The 21,092-nt window shown below is 59.4% G+C and overlaps 7 protein-coding genes across 7 annotated transcripts; 3 read left to right on the plus strand and 4 right to left on the minus strand.

Annotated features, from left to right (window-relative positions):
- Positions 1-2,008: 2,008 nt before the first annotated feature.
- Positions 2,009-7,269, minus strand: GGTG_01445 (hypothetical protein). The gene is made up of 2 exons (XM_009219212.1): positions 5,782-7,269; positions 2,009-4,363 (listed from the first exon to the last, which is right to left on the minus strand). The coding sequence occupies exons 1-2, from the start codon at positions 6,199-6,201 to the stop codon at positions 2,861-2,863; spliced, it is 1,923 nt and encodes a 640-aa protein (XP_009217476.1). The 5' UTR covers positions 6,202-7,269; the 3' UTR covers positions 2,009-2,860.
- A 1,027-nt stretch (positions 7,270-8,296) lies between these two features.
- On the plus strand, positions 8,297-9,014 carry GGTG_01446 (hypothetical protein; the record flags this gene model as incomplete). Its single annotated transcript, XM_009219213.1, has 2 exons — positions 8,297-8,681; positions 8,744-9,014. The coding sequence occupies exons 1-2, from the start codon at positions 8,347-8,349 to the stop codon at positions 9,012-9,014; spliced, it is 606 nt and encodes a 201-aa protein (XP_009217477.1). The 5' UTR covers positions 8,297-8,346.
- Positions 9,015-12,011: 2,997 nt separating this feature from the next.
- Positions 12,012-13,993, minus strand: GGTG_01447 (hypothetical protein). Its single transcript, XM_009219214.1, has one exon. The coding sequence runs from the start codon at positions 13,547-13,549 to the stop codon at positions 12,770-12,772; it is 780 nt and encodes a 259-aa protein (XP_009217478.1). The 5' UTR covers positions 13,550-13,993; the 3' UTR covers positions 12,012-12,769.
- Positions 13,971-15,934, minus strand: GGTG_01448 (hypothetical protein). The gene is made up of 4 exons (XM_009219215.1): positions 15,132-15,934; positions 14,939-15,019; positions 14,687-14,856; positions 13,971-14,611 (listed from the first exon to the last, which is right to left on the minus strand). Exons 1-4 carry the CDS (start codon positions 15,378-15,380, stop codon positions 14,599-14,601), a joined length of 513 nt encoding a protein of 170 aa, XP_009217479.1. The 5' UTR covers positions 15,381-15,934; the 3' UTR covers positions 13,971-14,598.
- Positions 15,935-16,172: 238 nt separating this feature from the next.
- On the plus strand, positions 16,173-17,906 carry GGTG_01449 (hypothetical protein). The gene is made up of 3 exons (XM_009219216.1): positions 16,173-16,480; positions 16,577-16,660; positions 16,776-17,906. Exons 1-3 carry the CDS (start codon positions 16,448-16,450, stop codon positions 17,241-17,243), a joined length of 585 nt encoding a protein of 194 aa, XP_009217480.1. The 5' UTR covers positions 16,173-16,447; the 3' UTR covers positions 17,244-17,906.
- Positions 17,907-18,022: 116 nt separating this feature from the next.
- On the minus strand, positions 18,023-19,423 carry GGTG_01450 (hypothetical protein; the record flags this gene model as incomplete). Its single annotated transcript, XM_009219217.1, has 1 exon — positions 18,023-19,423. The coding sequence occupies one exon, from the start codon at positions 19,421-19,423 to the stop codon at positions 18,023-18,025; it is 1,401 nt and encodes a 466-aa protein (XP_009217481.1).
- Positions 19,424-19,795: 372 nt separating this feature from the next.
- GGTG_01451 (hypothetical protein) lies at positions 19,796-20,607 on the plus strand (the record flags this gene model as incomplete). The annotated part of the gene is made up of 1 exon (XM_009219218.1): positions 19,796-20,607. The coding sequence occupies exon 1, from the start codon at positions 19,954-19,956 to the stop codon at positions 20,605-20,607; it is 654 nt and encodes a 217-aa protein (XP_009217482.1). The 5' UTR covers positions 19,796-19,953.
- Between the last annotated feature and the right edge of the window lie 485 nt (positions 20,608-21,092).

Below are 21,092 nucleotides of genomic sequence, written 5' to 3' on the forward strand. Positions count from 1 at the left end.
CTCTCTCTCTCTCTCTCTCTCTCTCTCTCTGGAGCTAAGGACCTATACAGAGGATTTCCGGCTTTCCGCGTACTGGCGGCCCAAACATGAAAAGGCAAGGTAAAAGCGTGGGCTTGTTCAGGTCGGGTTATATGAATGTGCGGGCGGGCGGCAGCCATGTGTTTCACCTTTCCTTATCGCCGTCTATTCCCTCGCTTTGTTTTTGGAAAGGTTCGTTTTGCTTGGCTTCGCTGGTCTCTCCATCTTTTTGTATCCTTATCCTGTACTCTGTTTCGGACCTTGGAGACGGCGGACGGCACTATAAAGATCTTCTACCATCTCATCCATCTCACTCCCTTGTAAGACCATAGAGAATCAAGCAGACCTTTCCCAGCTTAGCACACGTATCTAACCTACCCACCTAGTGTTATGCCAAGGGTTGGCTCAAGTTGGTTGCGCGCCCAAGATGGGCGACCCCCTCCCTCCTCTGCTCCCCGGGCTTGCTCTTCCGATGTTTGTGAGATCAGCCAACATGCATGTAGACTCCTTTCTCCCCCCCCTGCGACGCAACGCTGACCTACCATTAGCAAGAGCGGAAGCGCAGACTGCCGGGCCATGATTCCATGGTCGACATCTTGAACCCACAGGTCGACGGCGGTAAAAACACGCCTATCAGGAAGGCAGAGCCAGGCCATGTTGGGGTCATTGTACCAAAAAAAAAAAAAGACCCGCCAGGCCTAGGCGGCGCGCGCAACCATCAGGGAAGGCGGCTGGGCTCCCCTTTCCTGCCTATTTTTGTCTTCTTTTTTCCCCTTCCTTCCCCACCTTTCCCCTGCCCGTCGGTGCCGCCGATGCTACCCCCCACCTGTTGGTCGGAACCAGCCTTTCTATGCGTACACGTGTGGTGTGCGTGTGTGTTTGTAGGTAGGTGGTAGTAGGTATGGGCCCCCGCCCGGCGGCTCTTTTGCTTTCCCCTAATCGTCCGTTATGCGGCGTGACCTCCCTTACTGTACCATGGGGGAAAAAGAAAAAAAAAGAAAACCGAGGAAACCAACGAGTTGGGCGCGGTGTGGGCCATCCCCCAACAGGATCGGGAGGAGCGGAAGCGCCGGGCGGGGGTGTATGTGTGACGAGCCCTTTTGACGGACGGAGCTGATATAGTGTCGGTGCCGCTCAGAGCTTTTTTCTTTTTTTTTTTCTTTTTTTTTCTTTTTCTTTTGTCCGTGCTTTGCACAAAATGGCACCTTTGCGGTGTGTCTCAGGCGTGCGTAAACAGCCTTCTTCTCCGCCCCCTTGCGTCGTTGGGGCGGGGGGTGTGCTGCGTGCGACTTTGAGAAGAAGACAAAAAAAAAAAAAAACATTTGAACGTGAACCTACCCAGAGAAGAGAGAAGCCCCTGAGAATGTGCATATACGCATGCATGCATACATCAATGGTGCATAACGGGTGGATGCGCGGGGTGGGGTGTAACAAGTGGGTCCACCGCCTCGCGCGCGCGGGGGGCTGGGCTGGGGGAGAGAAAACATTGACGACGATCGAAACGGGAAACAGCAAGCAGCAACAAAAAAAAAAAGCAAATCGAAAAATGGACCCCGTCGATCACTGCTCGGCTCTAGCCCAAGCGAGATTTCCCGCCCGGGATTCCAGTGGCCCGATCGGCACCCATCAAAAGGGAGCAAATCAAGCCGAAACGAGGAGAAAGAGATGAACAAAATGACCTCATGCCAACCACCATTCGCGTTCTTACAAGTCTTGTCTCTCGCCTCTGGATTAAAAATGTAAGACTGGTAAGAATAACAAAGGATCCCCCGACGGCCCATTGGTGGACCCAAAGGACATGTTCAACCTGGAACGTGCTTGGGCCAACGGGAAAGCAAAGGCCATGTTCCCTCCATCCTGCCGGATCCTTTGGATCGAGGAGCCGCGAAAGACGCTATTCACCCTCCCGCTTCCATTTTCTTTGCCTGAAATCGCGACAGATTTTTTCCTAGCTTGGACCCCCCTTCCCCCACCCAACCCACCACACACACACACGTAGCCGAGCCATCCACCACCTGTTCCTTTCTCACATCATTGTGCTTGTGTGTTTCTTCGGTCGTAAACGAAATGCACACCTTGATGCCTGTCCGCGCGGAGGCGAGCTGAATCTAGCCCAGACCCCGGCCCTTCCCCTCCCAACCGTGTCCGCTGCCCACACATCAGTCACCCTTGCTGGATCTAGGGACCGCAGGGAGGGAAAAAGGGCATACTGTATGAAAGAGATTCTCCTTCCGCTCAGGCCGCCTTGGCACTGTGACCCCCGCACACCACGACACGGGCCTCGTCTCCCTCTCACCCCTTCATTTTTACTTCTTCTATAGTCATCACCAAGTATAGTTATGTGTCCTCAAATGCACCCTTTTTTTTCTTTGCTTTTTCGCGTCATCCCCTCGGGGCGCCCGCAGTGCATGCATCAGCCCCTTGCTCAGGCCTTCTGGGGCGGGTCTCGGCTGAACGAAAAAGAAAGAGCAAGCCCCTAACTCGTGTTACCGAAATGCACGATATTGGCGGACAGAAGGCATGTCGAATGCCTGGGTATGCATGCATGCATGAATGTAGGAGAAGTTTGATTCATCAAGCTGTGCCGCCCGACTGTTAGCCCATCCACATGGAGCCGCGGGTGCCAGCCATCCCGATAACATAGGACAAAATGTCAGAGGCAAGAGTGAAATAATGAAGAAGAGAATATGACAGACATTATATGTATGTATTGAGTTAGAGAGAAGGTACTTTCTTTGATATGTCGTAAGGCAACGGGTATTGCAAAAACAAAAAGGAAATTCGTGCTGTCGCTAATAATGGAGCAAGCCAATCAAACAAAGAAACACCAGGTCTAACCACCTCACGATCTCCTCACGCGGTTCCAGATGCGCTTCATGACGTTTTGGTCCTGTGGAGGCCCCCAATGGTCGAGGCCACCGGGATTCCTGTCCATGATGTCCTTCTCATTGGGCAAGGTTGGCGGGAACATGTCATCGCGTCCGCCCGTCGACTGGGACTTGCGCATGTAATAAGCCCCCTGCTGCTTCCAGCCGTAGATCTGATCCTCCGTCGCCCGCAGGTCCGGTCGCGTCAGCGTCATCTTCAGCGTCATCTCGCGGGATGATCCCGGGGCTTGCCCAAAGTCGTCCGGAGAGGGGACCCTGGGGGGACGCATCGGCCGAATCATGCTCCTGTCCGTGGTGGAGTGAGGCGTCTTGGGAGACTCGGGATCTGCCGATGAAACCTGGTCGCTGCAAGAGAGCTTGTCGTCGCTCTCGTTGTCGTCGTCATCGAAATCGGCAAGGAACGTCTCGAGTTTCCCTGGAGTAGCAGCCCGAGATGGCGCACGCGACGAATGCTGTCTCGAGTGACTCCTGGGTGGCGAGGTTGTGTCTTTGGCGGGGACAGGTGGCGGGGCCCGGGGGTCGGTCGAGGGGAAGCCGAACTCGATTGCCTCGTCGAACTTTTGGGGAGACGCCAGATATACCCTCAGCTTCAGTCGAGCCTCGGGGTCCTGGTAATGTGCTGCCGCGGGGTCGATGGGCGGCAGTGTCTCGCGCGATTCTGCAGCGGTGTGCTTGGCCGTGATCAGAGACAGAGTTCGTGACCGCCTGCGTACATGTGGCGCAGGCGTGGTGTTGATTGGGGCCATGATTGGGCTTTGTAGCGGGCTCGTCGGCGTGCTGGCACCCTTTGTGCCCGGCCTGCTAGAAGACACTGAGGACCGGCCAAACTGGATCTTGCTGGTGGACATGTGCCTTCGGAAGGAAGGGTGGTTGTCCTTGGTTGGCTGAGGCAGCGTGTCGCGCAGGTTGGCGTGGTAGTCGTTGAGGAATAGACGGAGGTCGAGGTCCTCGTCGTCATCCATCCAGCGAAAGCTATCACAGATTGAGTCGGCCCCCGTGGGCCGGGCATCCTCGGATGGCACGACCCGGATACCGCCGTGCAGTGCCGTGTCGGGCAGCTCGCACCGCAGCGACTCCATGCTCAACCGTTCGGGCGAGCAGATACTGGTTCCGTAATCCGTGCTGGCCCGGCGGACCCTGCTAATGGCCTCGTCGGCAGCGTCGAGGATGACACTTGCTCGCAAATTCCTAACCAGGGCAACCTGCTCTTCGCGAGTGAGTTGGTGGCGTTGAATCCTGCCGGGGAGTGTGTCTGTCAAGGTGACCAAGTCGGTGTCGACTGTGTTGTCGGTCGTTGTCTGCAGCGACAGGCGCCCTCTCCGACCAGCCGAGGGCTCGACAGCTCCCTTATCGGGACGGGGCCTAGAGCGCTTCGAGGTCTCGCAGTAATGCCTGAAGATGCCATCCACGCCGCTGGAGGATTGAGCAAACTGAAGACGCTCGAGTGTGGAGAAGTACTAGAGGGCGACGGGTTCTGGTTTTAGCATTGGAGCCATGGACGTGAGGGCGCGGGCAAGGGCCAGAAGAAGATGCAAGAAATGGGGCGGGCGGGTAGACGGGACAACACGAGCAGCCAATCAAGAATGCAGAGACGCATGGAGATGCAGAAGCGCACTATTGGGAGCTAATCCCAGCATCAGGCGATGCCGGATAGGACTCCCTCTGGCTCCGCGAAGGGCACGGCATCCAAGCTGCAGGGCGCGGTGGTGAGGGGACGAGGCCAGACAACCGGGGGGTAGGGAACCGAGGGTTCAGGCGGCGCGGGACCTGCATGTACAGGCGCCCAAGCAGGTCCCAAGCGCAACCGGCCAGAGCGGTGGTCCCGCAGGTCACAGGCAGGATAGGGAAAGGCTGGGTCGGTTGCTTGGTTGCTTGGGAGCGCCATTGGCACACACCCCGGTCGTCGCATGCGGGCCTGGTGGTCGGGGGAGGCCCGCGCCCAGGTAGGAGTTGAGAGAAAACGGGATAGCGCCCAGGACGCGGCCACGAAGCCTGCCGGATGGTTCACTAGAAACCCGCTAGGCTGGACACGAGCAACAGGCGATGCCGCACCGATGTCCCCGCCGCCAGCTCCGGGCTGGCTCGAGGAGAGCAATGATTTTTGCCATTGGCTTTTGCCATTGGGACCCGCGTCTCGGTGTGGACGTGAAGATGGAAACGGGGCTGGTCGAGATGGGCAGGATGGGCAGAACGAGAGGGGGCAGGGAGGGTGGGATTGACTGTCGGAGCAATTGGATGTGATGAAGGGCAGTTTGCTGTGCTGCAACGCAGGGCTAGCGCGCGAGTGACAGTGACAACGAATCATAGCCGCCGGGCCCAGCAATCTCATCTCCCCTCGCAGTGACGAGAGTGCATGGCACAGCAGGCAGAGCTGCCGAGATGCTGCAGCAGAAAAGGCAGCAAAACGCCAAGACGCCCAAAAAGCAAGCCATGTTTTTGTTCCTGCGCCCGCGGCTGTGTCATGCCGCAGTGCATCATCACATCGCACCGCACCGCATCGCACCAGACCCCCATGACCCGTTCGCCTTGCCAGCCGGGTGCACTTGCTTGAGACGGGGGGAAAGCGATGCTCGGAAGCTTGGTGGTCGATGGTTCATGATTGATGGTGCTCGTGCTTGGTGGCGCTACCTGGGAGAGTGGACGTTGCACTCTTGCCATGCTGGGTCTGTGTTTCCACGCTCCTGCTGCAATGCGCGCCTGCCTTCCATGGTAGCCCGTGTGCTCGAGCAACCAATCGCGAAGCTCCTCCAGCCCAGCTCCACCGGCCGATTCGTGGTTTGCCAGGATTGGCGTGATTCGAGGTGATTGGGGTAGGCAACTCAGGGCATTGAACAGACCTATCAAAAACAGAGAAAAACAGAAATTGCAATCTCACCTTTCGTTGGATGGCCACCGGCAGCGCCTCAAACTCCTCCCTGGTCAGCGGCGGGGGCAGACCAGACTCGAGGTCACGCTGCTTGGTGGTATTGGTGGTTGGCGGGGCGTCGCTAGCACGACCGTTTGAGATGCTGCTCACGAGGCTGCTGCTCGTGCTCTTCCTCTCGTAGTAGTCGGGCTCCTGCGACTGCTGGTGCTGGACCTGCTGGTGGTGCTGCGGGATCCGGCTCTCCTTGCCGCCATGTAGTCCGTGCGTCTTGAGGAACGGGCTCATGGACCGGCTCTGCTTTCTTGCCCTCCCGCCGCTCAGATGCTGGTGGTAGTGGTGGCTGGTGGTGTGCAGGCTCGAGTAGTCGTCCATGGTGTCCGAGCTAGCGATGAGGCTACCTTCAGGAGAGGCGGGTGCGAAGGACGGCATCGCCCGATGTGCGGTTGGCCTATCTGGTGAAGCTCTCGTTTCCGGATTGCTTGTTGGCTCTTTTTTTGTTGTGTATTTCTTTTTTTTTTTTTTTGCTTTTGGTTGCTTGGGGCCGAGGGGTGTGGTCGTCGATCGTTGGTGCGAGGTCGCACGAGGCCCAGCCGCAAAGGCTAGCGGCGGTCGGGGACAGAGCGAGCGGCGGCGGCGGTGTATCGATTATCCAAACATTCGGGATTAATGAACAAGATTCGCACACTCAGTAGGACGTGCTGTGTCCGGCGGGTGGTGAGTAGCGATAAATATTAAGTATGCGGAACCTCTTGGGGAGCGAGCAACACCAGCTTGAGATCCCGTCTCTGCTGGACGGACTGGCAATGGACTGGCGATGTTGCTGCTTTGTTGGCGTGGGAAAGGGGAACAAGATCAAAAACAAAAGGCGGCGAGCCCAAGCCGGCAGGCGAGGGTGGGCAGAGGATGATATGGAGACAGCACGCAGTCAGGGCCAGAGTACGAGCAGGGTCTGAGACTACCTGCCAAAGAGGCGGGCAGCGCTGTGTGGCATTCCAGGCAATGGCAGGGCCAGCTGTACCTGGGCGGGTTGGCTACAGGGTGCTCCCTTTTCGGGACTCTGGATGAATGGAGGTAGGCTGCAGATGGGATGGAAATGGGCAGCTTCCGCTCTGAAACCGTGCCTGATTGCTGTCGGAGCCGCCATGCACCCACCACGCCACGCCCTGCCACCCTGTCACTGCCGCCCTCTCACTCCGTCCCTCGTCCTCCTCTCCCATCCCTGTCCGCCATCGACAGGGGCCAGGCGTCGGCTTGTTGTGATGCAACTCCTTTTCCATCTCGCTACAGAGGTTCCCCACAGATCGCTGAGTGCTACCAGAAAGTGCTTACCGGAAGGCTACGCGGGCATGAACGAACCGACGACCAAACTATATGTCGTCAAGATTGCCTACCAAAATTAGCTGGGGTCAATCTCTCTTGATGCCTCAATCGACATGTTGGTTGGTCCTTGGACCCGTTTGTGGGAAACGACACATGGGCCGGAGCGGCGCAGGTGTGTGTGCCCTCCATTTTTGGAGCAGGTCAGCAGCAAGCAGCAGCAGCAGCCAACGGAACAACGGGTGGAGGCAATCGCAGGTAAACGCCAGAGAAACAACAACGGCGCCTGACATGGACAGGGATCAAGGCTGACGGTAAAGACGAAAAAAAAAGAAAAAAAAAGCAAAAAAGGAAAATAAGAGTTCAGCGCCAATGTTCCATCCGGATGGGGGGGGGTTATCTGCGCTGCTTTGGCTTTCCCCGATTCATCCAATGGTTTTTTTCCCCCATCCACCGCCCACCACCCCACCACACAACCGCCGGCCCGTGCCACCCATGAGCCTCGAACGTTGTAGCTTACCCGAACCCGTCGAGGGTGCAGCGCTAGCCACCGAGCGCGCTTTTTAGGGCGGATCAGCTAGGTGCGCGGGGCTGAGGCGCGACGCGATTGGCCAGCGAGCCGGTAAGCCCGCCCCCCAGCGGTTGAAGTGAGTGCTTGCTGTAGGTGGTCAGGGGTGGAGGGTGAGCGGCGCAGGCACAGGGTACAGGCACAGGAACGATAGCCGATTCCAGCCAACCAGAGTGAGCAAGAGGCAGGGGGTCGGGGCGCCAAACGATTGACCGATGTCTCACTCGCCCGCTGTTGGCACAGCAGTCGGTGGTTCCTGGTTCGCTCGAATGACGCCCTCTCGTGTCTGATTGCTCGCTCACGCGTGTCAACCCACCTCCCCTTCCTTAGGTTCCCTTAGGTTCCCTTAGGTTCCCATGTCGTACTCCCAGACGACGCCCAGCCGTTCAGCCATTCTTTCACCGCATTCCATTCCACCTTCCATGGAGCCTGGAATGGAGGCGAACCGGGTTACGATGTCAGGAGCCGGGACTGGAGCATGCAAGCTTATGGGGATGCCTTGGGGGATGCCTTGGGGGATGCCTTGGGGGATGTCTTGGCTGGGGGTGGCGCGCGTACCGTCTTTTACCCACGACTGGTCCCGCACGGGCATAGGGCTTTGCCAATACCGGCCATGTGGGAACAAAACACATGCACAGTCAATAACAAACATAAACAACAACAATAACAACAACAAGCCAGCACTAGAAATGTGCATGCCACCTACCAACCTGGCTGAGCGCCGTCCAAGTGCCGCGCGGCCCCAATACCCCGACACTCGATGGGGCTACATGCGCGGTTGGCACACTTTGCGTCTCCTGCGTCTCCTCCCGAGCGGCAAAACGGCGTGCTTCTTGCCCAACACGGCCACGGGTCGCGAGCGGTTGCATGAACGGGCTCACACAAAAAAGAACACCAATGCGATGCGGGCCGCCCGGAAGCACATCAGTGCGGGCATAGATTCGCTGTCGGCCGTCGACGACGGGGCGGGCTGGACCGCAAAGGGAAGAGGCTGGTGGTGGATCATAACCCGACTCGGGGGCTCGTGTGTTTGCAGCGGTGAACGTCCTTTGTGCATACCAACATATGCCTACACTAACTACATAGACGTGCCCCGCGGCTGGCATCGTCCGTCCAGATCCAAAAGCCGGGGTGTGCCTCCCGAGCCTCCTACATACACAATGCTGCGCATAACCGCAGATCCGGGAGTGCGGGCGGCCTCTGTCCGTCCACCTCCCCCATCACCCAACTGTCAAAGGGCCGTATCCAAAACGACCGTGATGAGATGACGCGCCTCGGAAAGGCCATGATCGGCTGCTTCTCGAAGGCCCTCCTCCCTGGGCCTGGTCCGCGCCGCCCTACTGTGGCGCCGGGGTGACGTTGTTGAGTGCAACATGAACCCGCCGGCTTAGCCACTAACGCTTTCGGCTCCAGGAGGAGGGGGATCGTGATGACAGGCCGCTTAAATACGAAAAAGAAACCTCCGAAAAAAGGTGTGACTGTGCCTCCCTACGAGCCTTGCGTATAGTTACTCCATATTTCCCTAGTGTGTTGTATCCATTAGTTGACAATATGGGATCCATCTATTTTCATCCGTTCCCGTTGCTGTCCTCGTCAGCCCCCACGCCAGCACTGCTTCCTTCCCTCGGCGCCAAAGGGGAATAAGTCGAGCCCACAACTGGCGAGACCCTTCCTTTCATGCTATGTGACGAGCGGTTTTAGATTCACTTTGTCCAGGCGGCGGCGGGGGCATGGTGGTCAATCTAAAAAAAGATACGGCCATGTTATGCATGCATGGAAGGGCCGAGGCCAGCAAAAGTCCCCTATTGTTGGCAGTTGGGGAGAGATGGCTGTGTGCTCTCTTGCCACGGCCACAAAAAAAAACATTACCCCCGGGTGATCCTGCCTGCGCGTCAGGCCGTGCGAACGTAAATGTCCGATTGTCATGCCTCGGATTCTCGGGGAGAGGAGAAAAAAAAAGGCTTCTCAAAACTAAAAGCCCCATGGCCATGGGGTGCCCACATGCACGTGCGAGAGCAGCAATGTCACTCACCCACAAAGAGAGCCGCACCGCCATGGAGATGGCGACCACCACGGAACTCTGATTTGAGAGTCCCCATCAAGAAGCCGACCTCCCACTTTCATCCCCCTGACTCCTATCCAGCAGCAAAAACAAACTATCGACGGCTGCTACCTTCTAATCTCCTTCCAGAACCCGTCGCGGAGAATGCGCCTGACTCGGCGGGTGCCGAAGTGACAGCCCAGAAATGTCCGAAGGCAAGGGTGAGAGAGAGAGAGGGTGAGGATGGGGAAGGTACTGTACGGAAACACGGGCGAGTTTGCAAAATGGGATGAATTCCCGGAACTCTGGTCGAGCCACCGCGACTCCGGGTGCAGGGAGCATCCTCGACCGTGGCATGTCAGGTGACCGTGGCATGTCAGGTCGTTGTGGAGACTGGGATGGACGAGGAGGAGCGGACACAATCACGCAGCAGGCGGCATGGGTGGCGGGAACCTAACGAGATGAAGAACAACGATTGCCATTGTCCGGGCCCTTTGTGCATCACCAGGTCGCCCCATCGGTACACAAACACGTCCGGGTACTGGCCGCATCTCACGATACAGCCCCGTCGCCGTCGCCAGCGTTTGGGATTATTTGAACCGCCTTTCCCGGAAGCTCGGATGTCGGTGGCGGGGCCGTTGGAAGGCATCAACGGGTGACTGTCGGGTATAAGTTTCTCTGGTGGGTCGGTTGTGACAGCCGCACGGCAGCCGTCGTGTCGTTGTGGAATCACATCTGTTTCCGCCTCTTTGAGCCTGGCCGGACCCCCCGGCCTGACGGTAATAGGCGGGCGCTGCCAATGCCGTCTGCCCGGTGCTCTGTCTCTCTCTCCCACTCTCGAACAAGGCAGCACCTCGCCGAAAACAAAACAACCAGACCCCAGCGTGTAGTGAATGAATCGTGCCGCGCTAATCGAATGTCGCTAAACCGCTCGAGGCAGCTGATCATCGTCTTATAACGAACGCTCAGACTTTGCATTTCCCGATTCGGCAAAAAACGGGTGCTTGTGGTCATATCAGCCGCGCTGTACCAATGTAGCCTTTTCTTCTAGCGTGCCTTTTTTTTCTCTCTGGTCGCCTTGGTACCCCTCGAAACCCAAGGTGGCCTCCATCTTTGTTGTGGGTATCGGCGGGGAGGCGCCCACGGTCTGGGCCTGGGCCTGTCTTGATGCCATATCAGCCATTGGAATATAACATATAACAACAACAGTTGCTCTTATTAGACGGAAAGGGGCCGTCGCCCAAGTAGTCATGTTGTGCGTGTCTTACTTCCATATGATGGTACGGCTCCGAGGACCATACACCTCTACGGCGACAGCACCGTCGACCCCCGGTTAGAGCGCCCCGGAGTTTCGCCCGCGAGGGGCCGCTTCGGCGCCGCCGCGGGTCAGCGCCGGCGGCTGGGCCGTCGTCGAGTTTGGCCAGAACGACCGTGGCTCATCGACCAATAACAATGCCAATGCTAGAGACGTCCATTTCGCTACTGTTTTTCTTTCTTTCTTTTTTTTCCTCGAGGTCCACGTCTGGCCGACGCGTGATAGCCATCACGCATGTTGGGGTAGAGCGCCCGTTTCGACGATAGTTCTGAAACGTGCCTGACAACTTACACCTAGGCGTTTGCCACCACCATCCACGCAAAACAACATGGCCAAGGTTTTAACACGGCCGACTTACTCAGCATATCTAAAACGCACCTCATCCTCGAGGCTTAAAGCTAGTGCCTAGATCATTCTCTCGCCGCTCACGCTAAGGAGAGTTCGCCTGGAGGCCAAACCTGTTCGACTACTACGCCTCGTGACGATAGTTTAAGTTGATTGTCTTATTTTCCTGCCACATCTACCGTTGCTGTCTCCGCGCATTGCCGCGAGCTTCGTCCTGGGCCTGCGGTGTGGCGCCAGCCCGCTACGACTAGGGACGTCCTCGATTAGACAGAGTCCTTGATCTGGGGAACCTTCCTCGCCCGGTGAATCACCTTTAACTTGACCCGTGTCCGTCACCCCGGGTGGCGGTGGTGGTGGGACGAAAACATCAGTGTGTCTGCTGCGGGCGCACGTGCCGAGCGGGACGCAGGAAAGCACAGACAGCCGTGGCGGGATTTTTCTTCTTTTTCCCCCCTAGCGCTTATTGGCGTCGTTTATGGCACATCCAGCCATATTCTCTCCTTTGGCACTCCCTTGTTGCTTCTTCTCATTGATCGAGGATAACGCGTCGGGGGGCACTAGAACAGGCACGTTTCAGGTGACCCTTGCTCTGTAGGTACTCGGCGGCAGCCGCGGGTTTGACGTAGAAACTAACGGATCACATCGTCGCGGCCTTCTTTTTTTACCCAAGGCGGAAACCTGAGGGGAGGGGGGTGTGCGTGTGACGACCAGCAGAGGATGGCGCTTATGGCAGCCAGACAGCCAGGCTGCCGATCCCTGGGTGAGCTTTGGGGGCTGGTTGGAACTGGCGCAGCTTCCAACGGAACTGTACGAGCTGGGCCGTCACCGCATTAGTGCGACGGACCCATGGCGTGTGCTGAACCGGTAGAGTTTCCCGCGCAACAAGATGGCCCATCTAGGATGGCTCGATAGCCCTCGATAGCCCCCTTCCAAAGACAAACTAGGCCGGAACAGTGGCCTCTTCTGGAAAGATTTGGAAGGAGCTTGGGTCAAGCCTGGCTAGCGGAAAACCCCTTGGCCGCTTCTGCCACGCGTCCGCTCCAACGTCTGACGAGATGAAATCGCCGACCTAGATGCCTGTCCGCCCTGCGATGGGAAAGGCTGACAGACCTAAAACATCTGGTAGAGTGGGGTGGATGTTGTGGTTGTGCGCCGTGGTGCCTAGCTACCTAGCCAAGAGCGCTCTGGAAGAGCCCATTCTCTTCTGAGTGCGCGGGTAGAGAAAAACGAGAATCGTGCGGATGCTAGATGAGCTACCCAGAGTTTGTGTGTGACAAAATACCGAGCTGCGGCCAACTGGAAGAGACACAGCGACCATGCTGAGCAAAGTGTCGTGCCGTGCAGACAATGAAGGGCTCATCTTGTTGCTTTTGACATTATTTATCATTCCGTTCGCTCGTCGATGTAGAGACTAACTTCTCACCACGGGCGTCCCATCGCCACCATCTTTGATATTTCCCGGTGGTCTCAGCACAAAAACGGCGCCGTCGGGCCTGGTAACGGTGAGTCCTGGTGCCCCCGGACCAAGCGGCCGTGCCTTGCCGCGCCCCAGCAGCACCCAGCCGTCGTGGCTCTTGGTGGCTTGCCTGGGTTTCTGCAGGTGCTCGGACTCCCACTTTCCAGAGGCCTGGTTCGGGTCGTCTCCCCGGTCGTCCGGTAGCTGTGGCCTCTGTCCTCTGGCGACGCTACTGCTGCTACTGGGGCGGCCCACCTGCGCCGTCGAGGCCGCGGTGGGCGTGGTGGTGTCTGTGGCGGCCGCGCCCCAATTTGTCCCCACGGGCGACCCCTGGAGGCCGGTTGGCCGTGTGGTGTGGTGGTCGGCACCCCTGTGCGGATCCGGGTCGTTGTCCTCGGACTCGTCATCTGAGGAGGAGGAGGAGGAGGAGGACGACGACGACGATGTGGCGTTGTCCCAGTCGGCGTCGGTGACGCTGCCCCGTTGGAGACGCGCGAGCAGCATCGCCCGCCTGGCCTCGGTCTCGTCCCGCGATGATGTCGTTGCCGGAGGAGGCGTCTGTCCGGGCACGGACCGGCCGGCATCGGCACGGCCAGCGTGCGGCGACGAGGCGTCTGTGGTGGACATTGGCCTTGGCTCGTCATCATACTCGTCACGGTCGTCGTCTAGAACGCGGGCAGGGAAAGTGAAGCGCATGGCGTCGGCTAGGGGGGGTGGTGGTAGCCCGCGTGCCATTCAAGACGGGGCAGCGAACTCTAGATGGAAGCGCTGGTGGCGATGGCTTCGAGCAGACGTGGGTTAGGTGGGCGCAGTAAGGGCGAGGTAGATGATTGACGGGGGATGGGATGGAGGGGGGTGGCTGGACAGGAGTTGGCTCCCATTGAAGAGGTGGCTGCCAAGCAGCATCAGCAGCCAACGCCGTCGGACGAGACTTGGCGGCGCAATTTCCTCAACGGCCCTCGGATTCGCTGCAAATGGTGCCTTGTGCTCTCCGCGGCCGGTGCCGTCGACTGACGTGCTGTCGACTGATTTAGGCTCTCGACGAGACCACCAATGACGGCTGGCGAGAGCACCCGTCAGACTTGCCCCTGGAGCCTGGCTGCCCTGCAAGGACGCGTCGCCCAGCCACGGCGGCCGTAGCCTCTCAACTGACACTCATTGGCCGGCCACATGCACGGGAATGCGAGATGCGTGCCTCCGCTGATGGCTGTCCTGTATTCGGCCTATCAATTACGCCCACACCGGTCTCGCCTGCGGAAACCCTCTCGATTCCGCCTTACTTGGCACCGCCAGTAGACGGCGCCAGACCAGACTTCCTTTTCGCTTCTTGGGTATCCATTGTACACGCACAGCGCCGTCAGGAACATCAAGCTTTGCCCGAGGCGTAATGTTGACGACATAGCAATTACCATTTACCATGACTTACGTCTCGCAAGGGCTTACGTCTGTCTCGCAAGGGCCCCCATCCGAAAGAACCTCCCGCTGATTCCTTTACCTCTAGAAAACCAAACTTTCCCCCTTGGAGTGCATGTGCATCAGACACAGCCCTCGATCGAGCGAGACTGGGTTCGCAAAGACATGCCTTGGCGGTGGCCATGGTGGGTGCACTGGCCTGGTCTCGCGCATCGTCCAGAAGTGGAGGCAGAGGACTCGGGGGCCTTAGCAGCCCAGACAAAGAAACAAGGGGGAGCCCCGGCCGCACCGGCGGCGGCGCATCTCTGCATGCCAGCCTGCCCGGTGTCTGGGCCACCAAACGAGGTGACCATTGGACGAGGGCGCAACTCTTAGGAAAGCGGTCTGCAAAGCGGATGGATGCCCCAAGTTAGAAACCCGGACCGGGAAACAGCATGGGGGAAGGTGGCTTCTAAATACCCCAAAAAGTCTTCGTTGACCGTTCCGATGGCCCACATATTGGTCACCTCGCTCCTCGTCCCCACAATCTTGACCCGGACGTGTGTCCCCGGCTCGACGCGGTAGTCCTCCTTATCGGTAAACTGCGGTGGGCTCGCATTTGGGTCGTACTTGACGTGATGTGGGATCATCTACAGCCCTGCTGCATCAGTAACGTAGCCCGGTTCTGGGGGTCTGAGGTGGCCAGACCCCCAGCCTGGAGGTTCAACGTACGTGTTCCGAAACGAACAGCCGGAGCGGCCCAGCGTTTGCAAAGAATCCATGAGGGTTGACCGAGTCCACGATGGCATCAACCTGGCATGAGGCGGGCAGGTTAGCAAAGCCGCCAGCTGCTCCCCGCGGGCATTTCGCTCCTCAGCCTTCGCCCTTCCTCCTGACAGAGGGTGGCCCGCCACATGGCACGCACAGTTTCTCCTTTGAACGGGCGCCAGACGACGGCACGGTAACCAACGGTGAACTCGGCCAGGCCGTTTCCGGGCAGGATCTTGCCAGGCGAGATATCGAACGTGTCCATGATGGAAATTATATAGTAGTTTCCTTGACATGAGCCCTCAACGTCCTGCAGCAGTCTCGTCGTGACCAGCTCCTGCATGTTCTTGCCGAAGTACGACGGATGCAGCGTGACGCGCCGCTCGAGGTTGTAGAGGAAAAACATTTTGCCGCCGGATCGTCTTGGTTCGAGACGCTCGGTGGCCGGTGACTCGGACTTGTAGCCCGGAGTGCGGTCGTACGCGTGTGCGGGTGCGGCGCGACGGCTCACGACGCAAAGACTACGGCGGGGAGGCCGGATCTGGGCTCGAACAACAAAGAAGGCCGCACTTGTGGCGGTTTGTGGCGAGGCCCAACTCGACCGCGGGGGAGGACGTTGCCGCCGACGTCGGAGCGAGCGAGCGAGAGCACGGCCGTTGCGAGGCGCGCCTGAAGGGATGGTTGTCGCCGGGACCGTGGGGAGTCGTGCGCCAACAGCGCGAGCAAGCAAAAGAGAGAGCGAGCAGAGCAATCAGAACCAGGTCTGGAAAGTAACGAGGGTCCCAGGGAGCGAAACGACCGGGGAAAAAAGGCGGAGCACGCCGCGACGCAGCGATCAAGAGCAAGAGCCTGTTGGGATATTCTACTGGGTGGGCCTGGTGCGGGCACAAACGCGACGGTCGCCGGCGCGTCGAGGCTGAGGAGCAGGACAAAGGGCGGCGGCGCTGAATTTCTGGCAGATGTCGAAGCTGCGACGAGGCTGACGGAATAGCGCGTTCGCCGCGTCCAGTCAGAGGCTAGAGCTGCGTATCCACACCAGATGGGTGGGCCGTCTGGGAGCGTTGGCACGTGCACTGACACTGAGCTGGGACGTACCTACAGGCCGCCCAAGGCCAGCAGGCGCAGGCACCAACAGCACAAGCATTGCGGTAGCATGTTGAATGCACTGCAGCTCCCGCGCCTGCAGACCCACACACGTGCCACACACCCGGCACATGAACACGGAAGGGCGCATTGAGCAAGTTGAACAGACCACTGCTCGTTGACCAATCCACTGCCAACCTTCAACCACTGCCGCCTTCCTCCTCCTCCGTCGACCTTGCTGGGCAGCCATGTCCTCGGGCTGCGCACACTTGGTATTGCTTGCTCTCTAGCCACGCACACACGAGCCCCCGACCCTTGACCCTCGATCTTGTCTCGAGCAGCTGTCGCACACGATCGATCCTGTCGGCCACAGGCAGACTTTGGCCGACCATGTCGCTCGACCTCGAGAAACACCTCACCTTTGTAAGAGCAGACCCTGCCTGGCGCTGTCCTGCCATGTGTCTCCCTGGCCCTGGCTCTGGCCCTGACTGCTAACGTGACACTCGCAACCAAACGCAGTACGGTGCATACCACTCGAACTCGGTCAACATCGGCATCCACATTGTCTGCGTGCCATTGATCCTGTTCTCTGGCTTTACTCTCGTACGCGCCCTCGATCGCAATGCCTGCCTCCCCTGGCAATGCCGCCCCTCCGGCGCCTTCACAAAATCGACTGACAGCTTGTTGGACCATGGCCACCGCAAATAAACTCTAATAGGCCTCAAACACTGGGGCGCTCTTTTACCTCCCGAGCTGGCTGACCATCCCGCACCTCGAGCCGACCCTCGGCACGCTGGCCTCGCTCGCATGGGGCGGCCTCTACCTGCTGCTCGAGCCCGTGGCCGGCACGCTGCTGGCTCTCATCTGTCTGGGTGCCGCGGCCACTGGAAACTATCTGATCGAGGTTGACCAGGCGGGCACCACCAAGGCGGCCCTGGCTCTGCACATCGTGTGCTGGATCATGCAGTTTATCGGCCACGGAAAGTTCGAGGGCCGCGCCCCCGCCCTGCTCGACAACTTGTTCCAGGCCATCTTTCTCGCCCCGCTCTTTGTCTGGCTGGAGCTGCTCTTTGCTCTCGGCTACCGTCCCGAGCTCCAGGCCCGCGTCCGCAAGGCTGTTCAGAAGGAGATTGCCAAGTACCGCGCCACCAAGGACGCCGCGACCAAGAACGGCAAGGCGAACTAGTTCCAACTCTCAAGGTGCGGCGGGGTGGGGGTCGGCTTGGGAAGCCATATGCCAGCGCGAGGTCAAGAGGAGAAACTGCAGACGACCGGCCTCGGGGCTTGTCGATCCCCAAGCACGATCCGCCACGGCATCTATTCTCTATTCCAGGTTTGGAGAAGCCTTTGATCTCGTATGGACTCATCAACATGCCTTTCCTGGTCCGCCATCTGTCTTGTTCGGAGGGGGCCTTTACAGCCTCGACTAGGGTGCCTTGGTTCCCGAGCTCTACATGTTTTGACGTCGCGTGCGTTGCTTGATGGCGAGCCCCTCACTGTTGAGCGAGGGCTATTTTGCGCACTCCACATGGGCACCGTAGCCGTTCCTCGAGGAACGCTGCCTCGCCGTTACGCCTCGAGCCTCCCAAGGGGCTGGATGCCAAGATTGCTGCGACGAGCCGAAAGATTTGTCTTGGCACAACGAAGGGCTTAATTACCCAAAAACACAGATATGTCACTGTTTGTCAAGGTGGACTCGTTGGAAGATGACAGGTTTGGATGAAACAGGAGAGCGGGACTTTACTAAGCAGCAGTGTAGCATGCCTGGCAGTCATGTTTTGAATAACGTTGGCAAATATCACTATATTTCAACTATAACTTTTTTGGGGCTTGACGATGACGATTTCTACGACACAGGGCGGCAGGAGAGGTTCGATCATTTGCCTCTGGGCCAACCTACCTAGGTGCCTAAGTTGATTGATGAGTCTAAGTCGACTGATGAGTCTAAGTCGACTGATGGATCTGTTAGCACTCCCTCTTGCACTCTATTTTGGCCGAAGTCTTGCACACAAAAGAGATATCAGACGAGGCCTCACTAGGCGCGGAGCGAGCGATGTTTCGCCCAAGCCAGTCCCGTCGTCTCGCTTCGCTGTGGCGACAATTTCCTGGGCTGCACATGACGAGGCATTCGTCGTCGGCGAGCCACGCGGCGCAACGAGGAACCCGCGAGCCGCCGAAGCTGCCGAAGCGCCGCCTCATCCCGGCCTCACGACGTGGGGCGGCGACGGGCGTCGGGGGGCATGGGATCCTGCTGGGGCCGGCGACGGTGGTGGTCGTCCCCCTCGGCCCCTCGTCGACGCGCTCCTCTTTGGGCGTCGCCGGGTCCCCCTCCAGCAGCGCGCGCATGGAGCGCTCCACGTGCAGCGGAGACACGATCCTCACGGGCCTCGAGGAGACCACGGTGGCGAGGGGCGGGAATTCGTAACGGCCCGGGGTAGTGGTGGTGGTGGCGGCGGCGGCGGCGGCGGCGGTGGTGGTCATCTGTCGCAGCACCGCCCTCGCGGGCCGCTGCGGCCTGCCGGCCCGGGCGGCCGACACGTGCTCGGCGGCGAGCACGTGGGCGTGGTCTAGGTGGGCGTTGCGCCGCTCCGCCGTGTACCGCGTGGCCCCGAGGTTGAGCGGCGGCGGCGAGTCCTTCACCTCCGTGCTCCGGCTTCGGGCCGCCGCCGCTGCCGCCGCCGTTGCGGAGGACTCGGGGTCCTGACCGCTGCTGCCGCCGCCGCCGCCGCCGCTGGGGGTGCGCGAGGGCGCGCCGCGGGCGCGGTACGCCTCGTGCATTGTGTCATAGTACTCCTGGGTGTGCTCGCCCACGGAGAAGCGCCGCGGCGGCGTCGTCGACGACGACGCGTTTCCCTTGTCGGCGGGCCGGCCTCTCTTCTTTCGTGCGGGCCGGCAGGGGCTTTGCGGGCCGTTATCGGGCCCGCCGTTGAGCTTGTCGAAGGTCTTGGCCCGGTGCTTGTCCTTTCTCTTCTGCAGCTTCCGACGACGCTCCCTCTCCTCCTTGTCGCCCTCGGTCCTCTCCCTGCGGTCGGGCTCCGGCACGCGCTCGTGCGTGCGGTAGCCGGCCGCGTCCGGGCCGGGGACCCGGCGGTCGGCCGGGGCGTAGGTCATGGCGGGGTAGGGCGGCGGTGGGATGGCGTCGTTGTCGGGGCCGGCGGCGCAGCGGCGGCAGACGCGGTCGGGCTTGGGGTCGACGTACCTGTCGGGGGGCTCGCCGCGGCAGCGCGTGGGCGGGACGACGCAGCACAGGAGCACGAGCAGGCTGCTCTGCCGGAGCCGGATGTCGTCGCATATCTGGAGCTTTCTCGCCTGCGGCTGGAGGCGGGTGCCGCACCGGTAGCACCCGCTCCAGGTGTAGTGGCACATCTTGACCAGGTGAGATTATTATGCAATAGAGAAAGAAGAGAAGGACACGAGAGAACGGACAAGAGCTTTCTTGCCCGTTGCTTGGAAGTTTGTAACCCGGTTTCTTTCCAGACCTTGCTGGAAAGGGACGATATAGAGTGCCATCACTATATACGCACCCGCAAGTCTAGATGGAGCGTCGTCGGGGAGAATGTTGCAGAATGGGTCCTTTGTCTTTTTGCCTTGTGGTCTTTGTCGTTCATTATCAGGCATATGCTGCTCTTTTCAACCATCTGCTTTGTTGATGCTGTTGAACCTTTGCACAACAAGCTCAGGACAATGGGGTGTCTTCCTTTCAGCCCGGAGGAACTTCTCCTCCATTGTTCACCGTAGCATAAAAGACCAGCCATCTCCCCCCCTGCCGCGGGTCAAGACTGTAGTTGGCATTGTATTATATAGAAAGAACCGCAGAACCCATCCGGCTGTTAAACACGCACACACCTCCTGATTCGCCTTATCGTCAACCCACCTCCAGCACGTCTTCAACAGCCATGGGTATGTTCCGCAGCAACAACAACAAATCCCCCACCCGCCGCCCGGAGAGGCAGGCCGGCGGCCCCGTGGAGGCGCCCCCCTGCCGCGGCGAGAAGCTCTACCTCGACTTCGCGCTCGCGTCGGGGCCCTGCGCGGGCGTCGACAGGACCATCGCGCTGCGCGACATCGCCGAGCTCAACGCCTACGAGGAGGCGCGCGCCCGCGCCAACCCCACAAAGCTCAGGCCCATCATCCCGGCGCTGTCGTCGCCGGCCCCTAGTGGTCCCACGTGTCCCGCATGCGGCGGCGGCGGCGGCGGTCAGCGACAGGACGCCGCCGTCCCGGTAAGTGGTAGTATTATTAGCAACAAGAAGCAGAAGCAGAGGAAGGGAAGCGGCGGCGGGTCCAGGATCGTGGCGGCGCGGGTCGCCAGGTCCGTTGACGCCTGGCTCGGGGCCCGCCAGGGGCTCGGGGGGCGGCTGACGGCGCCCGGCGAGTCCGGCTATGAGCGAGTCCGGCAGCAGCAGCAGCAGCAGGCCGGCAGCGGCGCAGGGCTGGAGGGGCTGAAGCCGCCCAAGACCAGGGTGTGCGCGCGGTGCTCCGAGCCCTACGATCCCTTCCGGCCCCTGCGGGATCCGGGGGAGGGAGGGGTCAGCCGGGCCTCGAGGTGACTGACTGACTTGTGGTGATGGCTGCTTTGGCATGTGCTTGTCTGCTAAAGGCGGAGGATGGCGATGTTGCTGTCCCCGGTGTGGTTTCCCTGAAAATCTTTATGTGTATTCAAAAAAAAGCCCAATGGGAAATCCATGATCAATTCACCAATCTTGTCAAACCCGTGCTTTGCCAATATATAGTCAACACCGATAACATGGAATAGTATCTCTTTGTCATTATAGTCTCGCCTTGGTACTGGCAACCCCAAACCAATAAACTGATATCACCAATCTCCACCCATACATGCTAGGACAGCAATTACTCAGAGGATGCCGCCGAGAAGCCCGCCGAGAAGACCACCCAGAAGCCCGCCAAGGTCGAGGCCAAGCCCTAGCGAGGACGCGAGCTGGGAGACGGTCCTAGTGAGCATGTTGAGGTTGTTACGGCCGATGCGGTTGGCTGAAGAGGATAGGAGGAGATGTTAGCCTGCTGGAACTACGGC

The sequence above is a fragment of the Gaeumannomyces tritici genome (assembly GCF_000145635.1).
Source record: "Gaeumannomyces tritici R3-111a-1 unplaced genomic scaffold supercont2.1, whole genome shotgun sequence".
NCBI classification, from domain to species: domain Eukaryota; kingdom Fungi; phylum Ascomycota; class Sordariomycetes; order Magnaporthales; family Magnaporthaceae; genus Gaeumannomyces; species Gaeumannomyces tritici.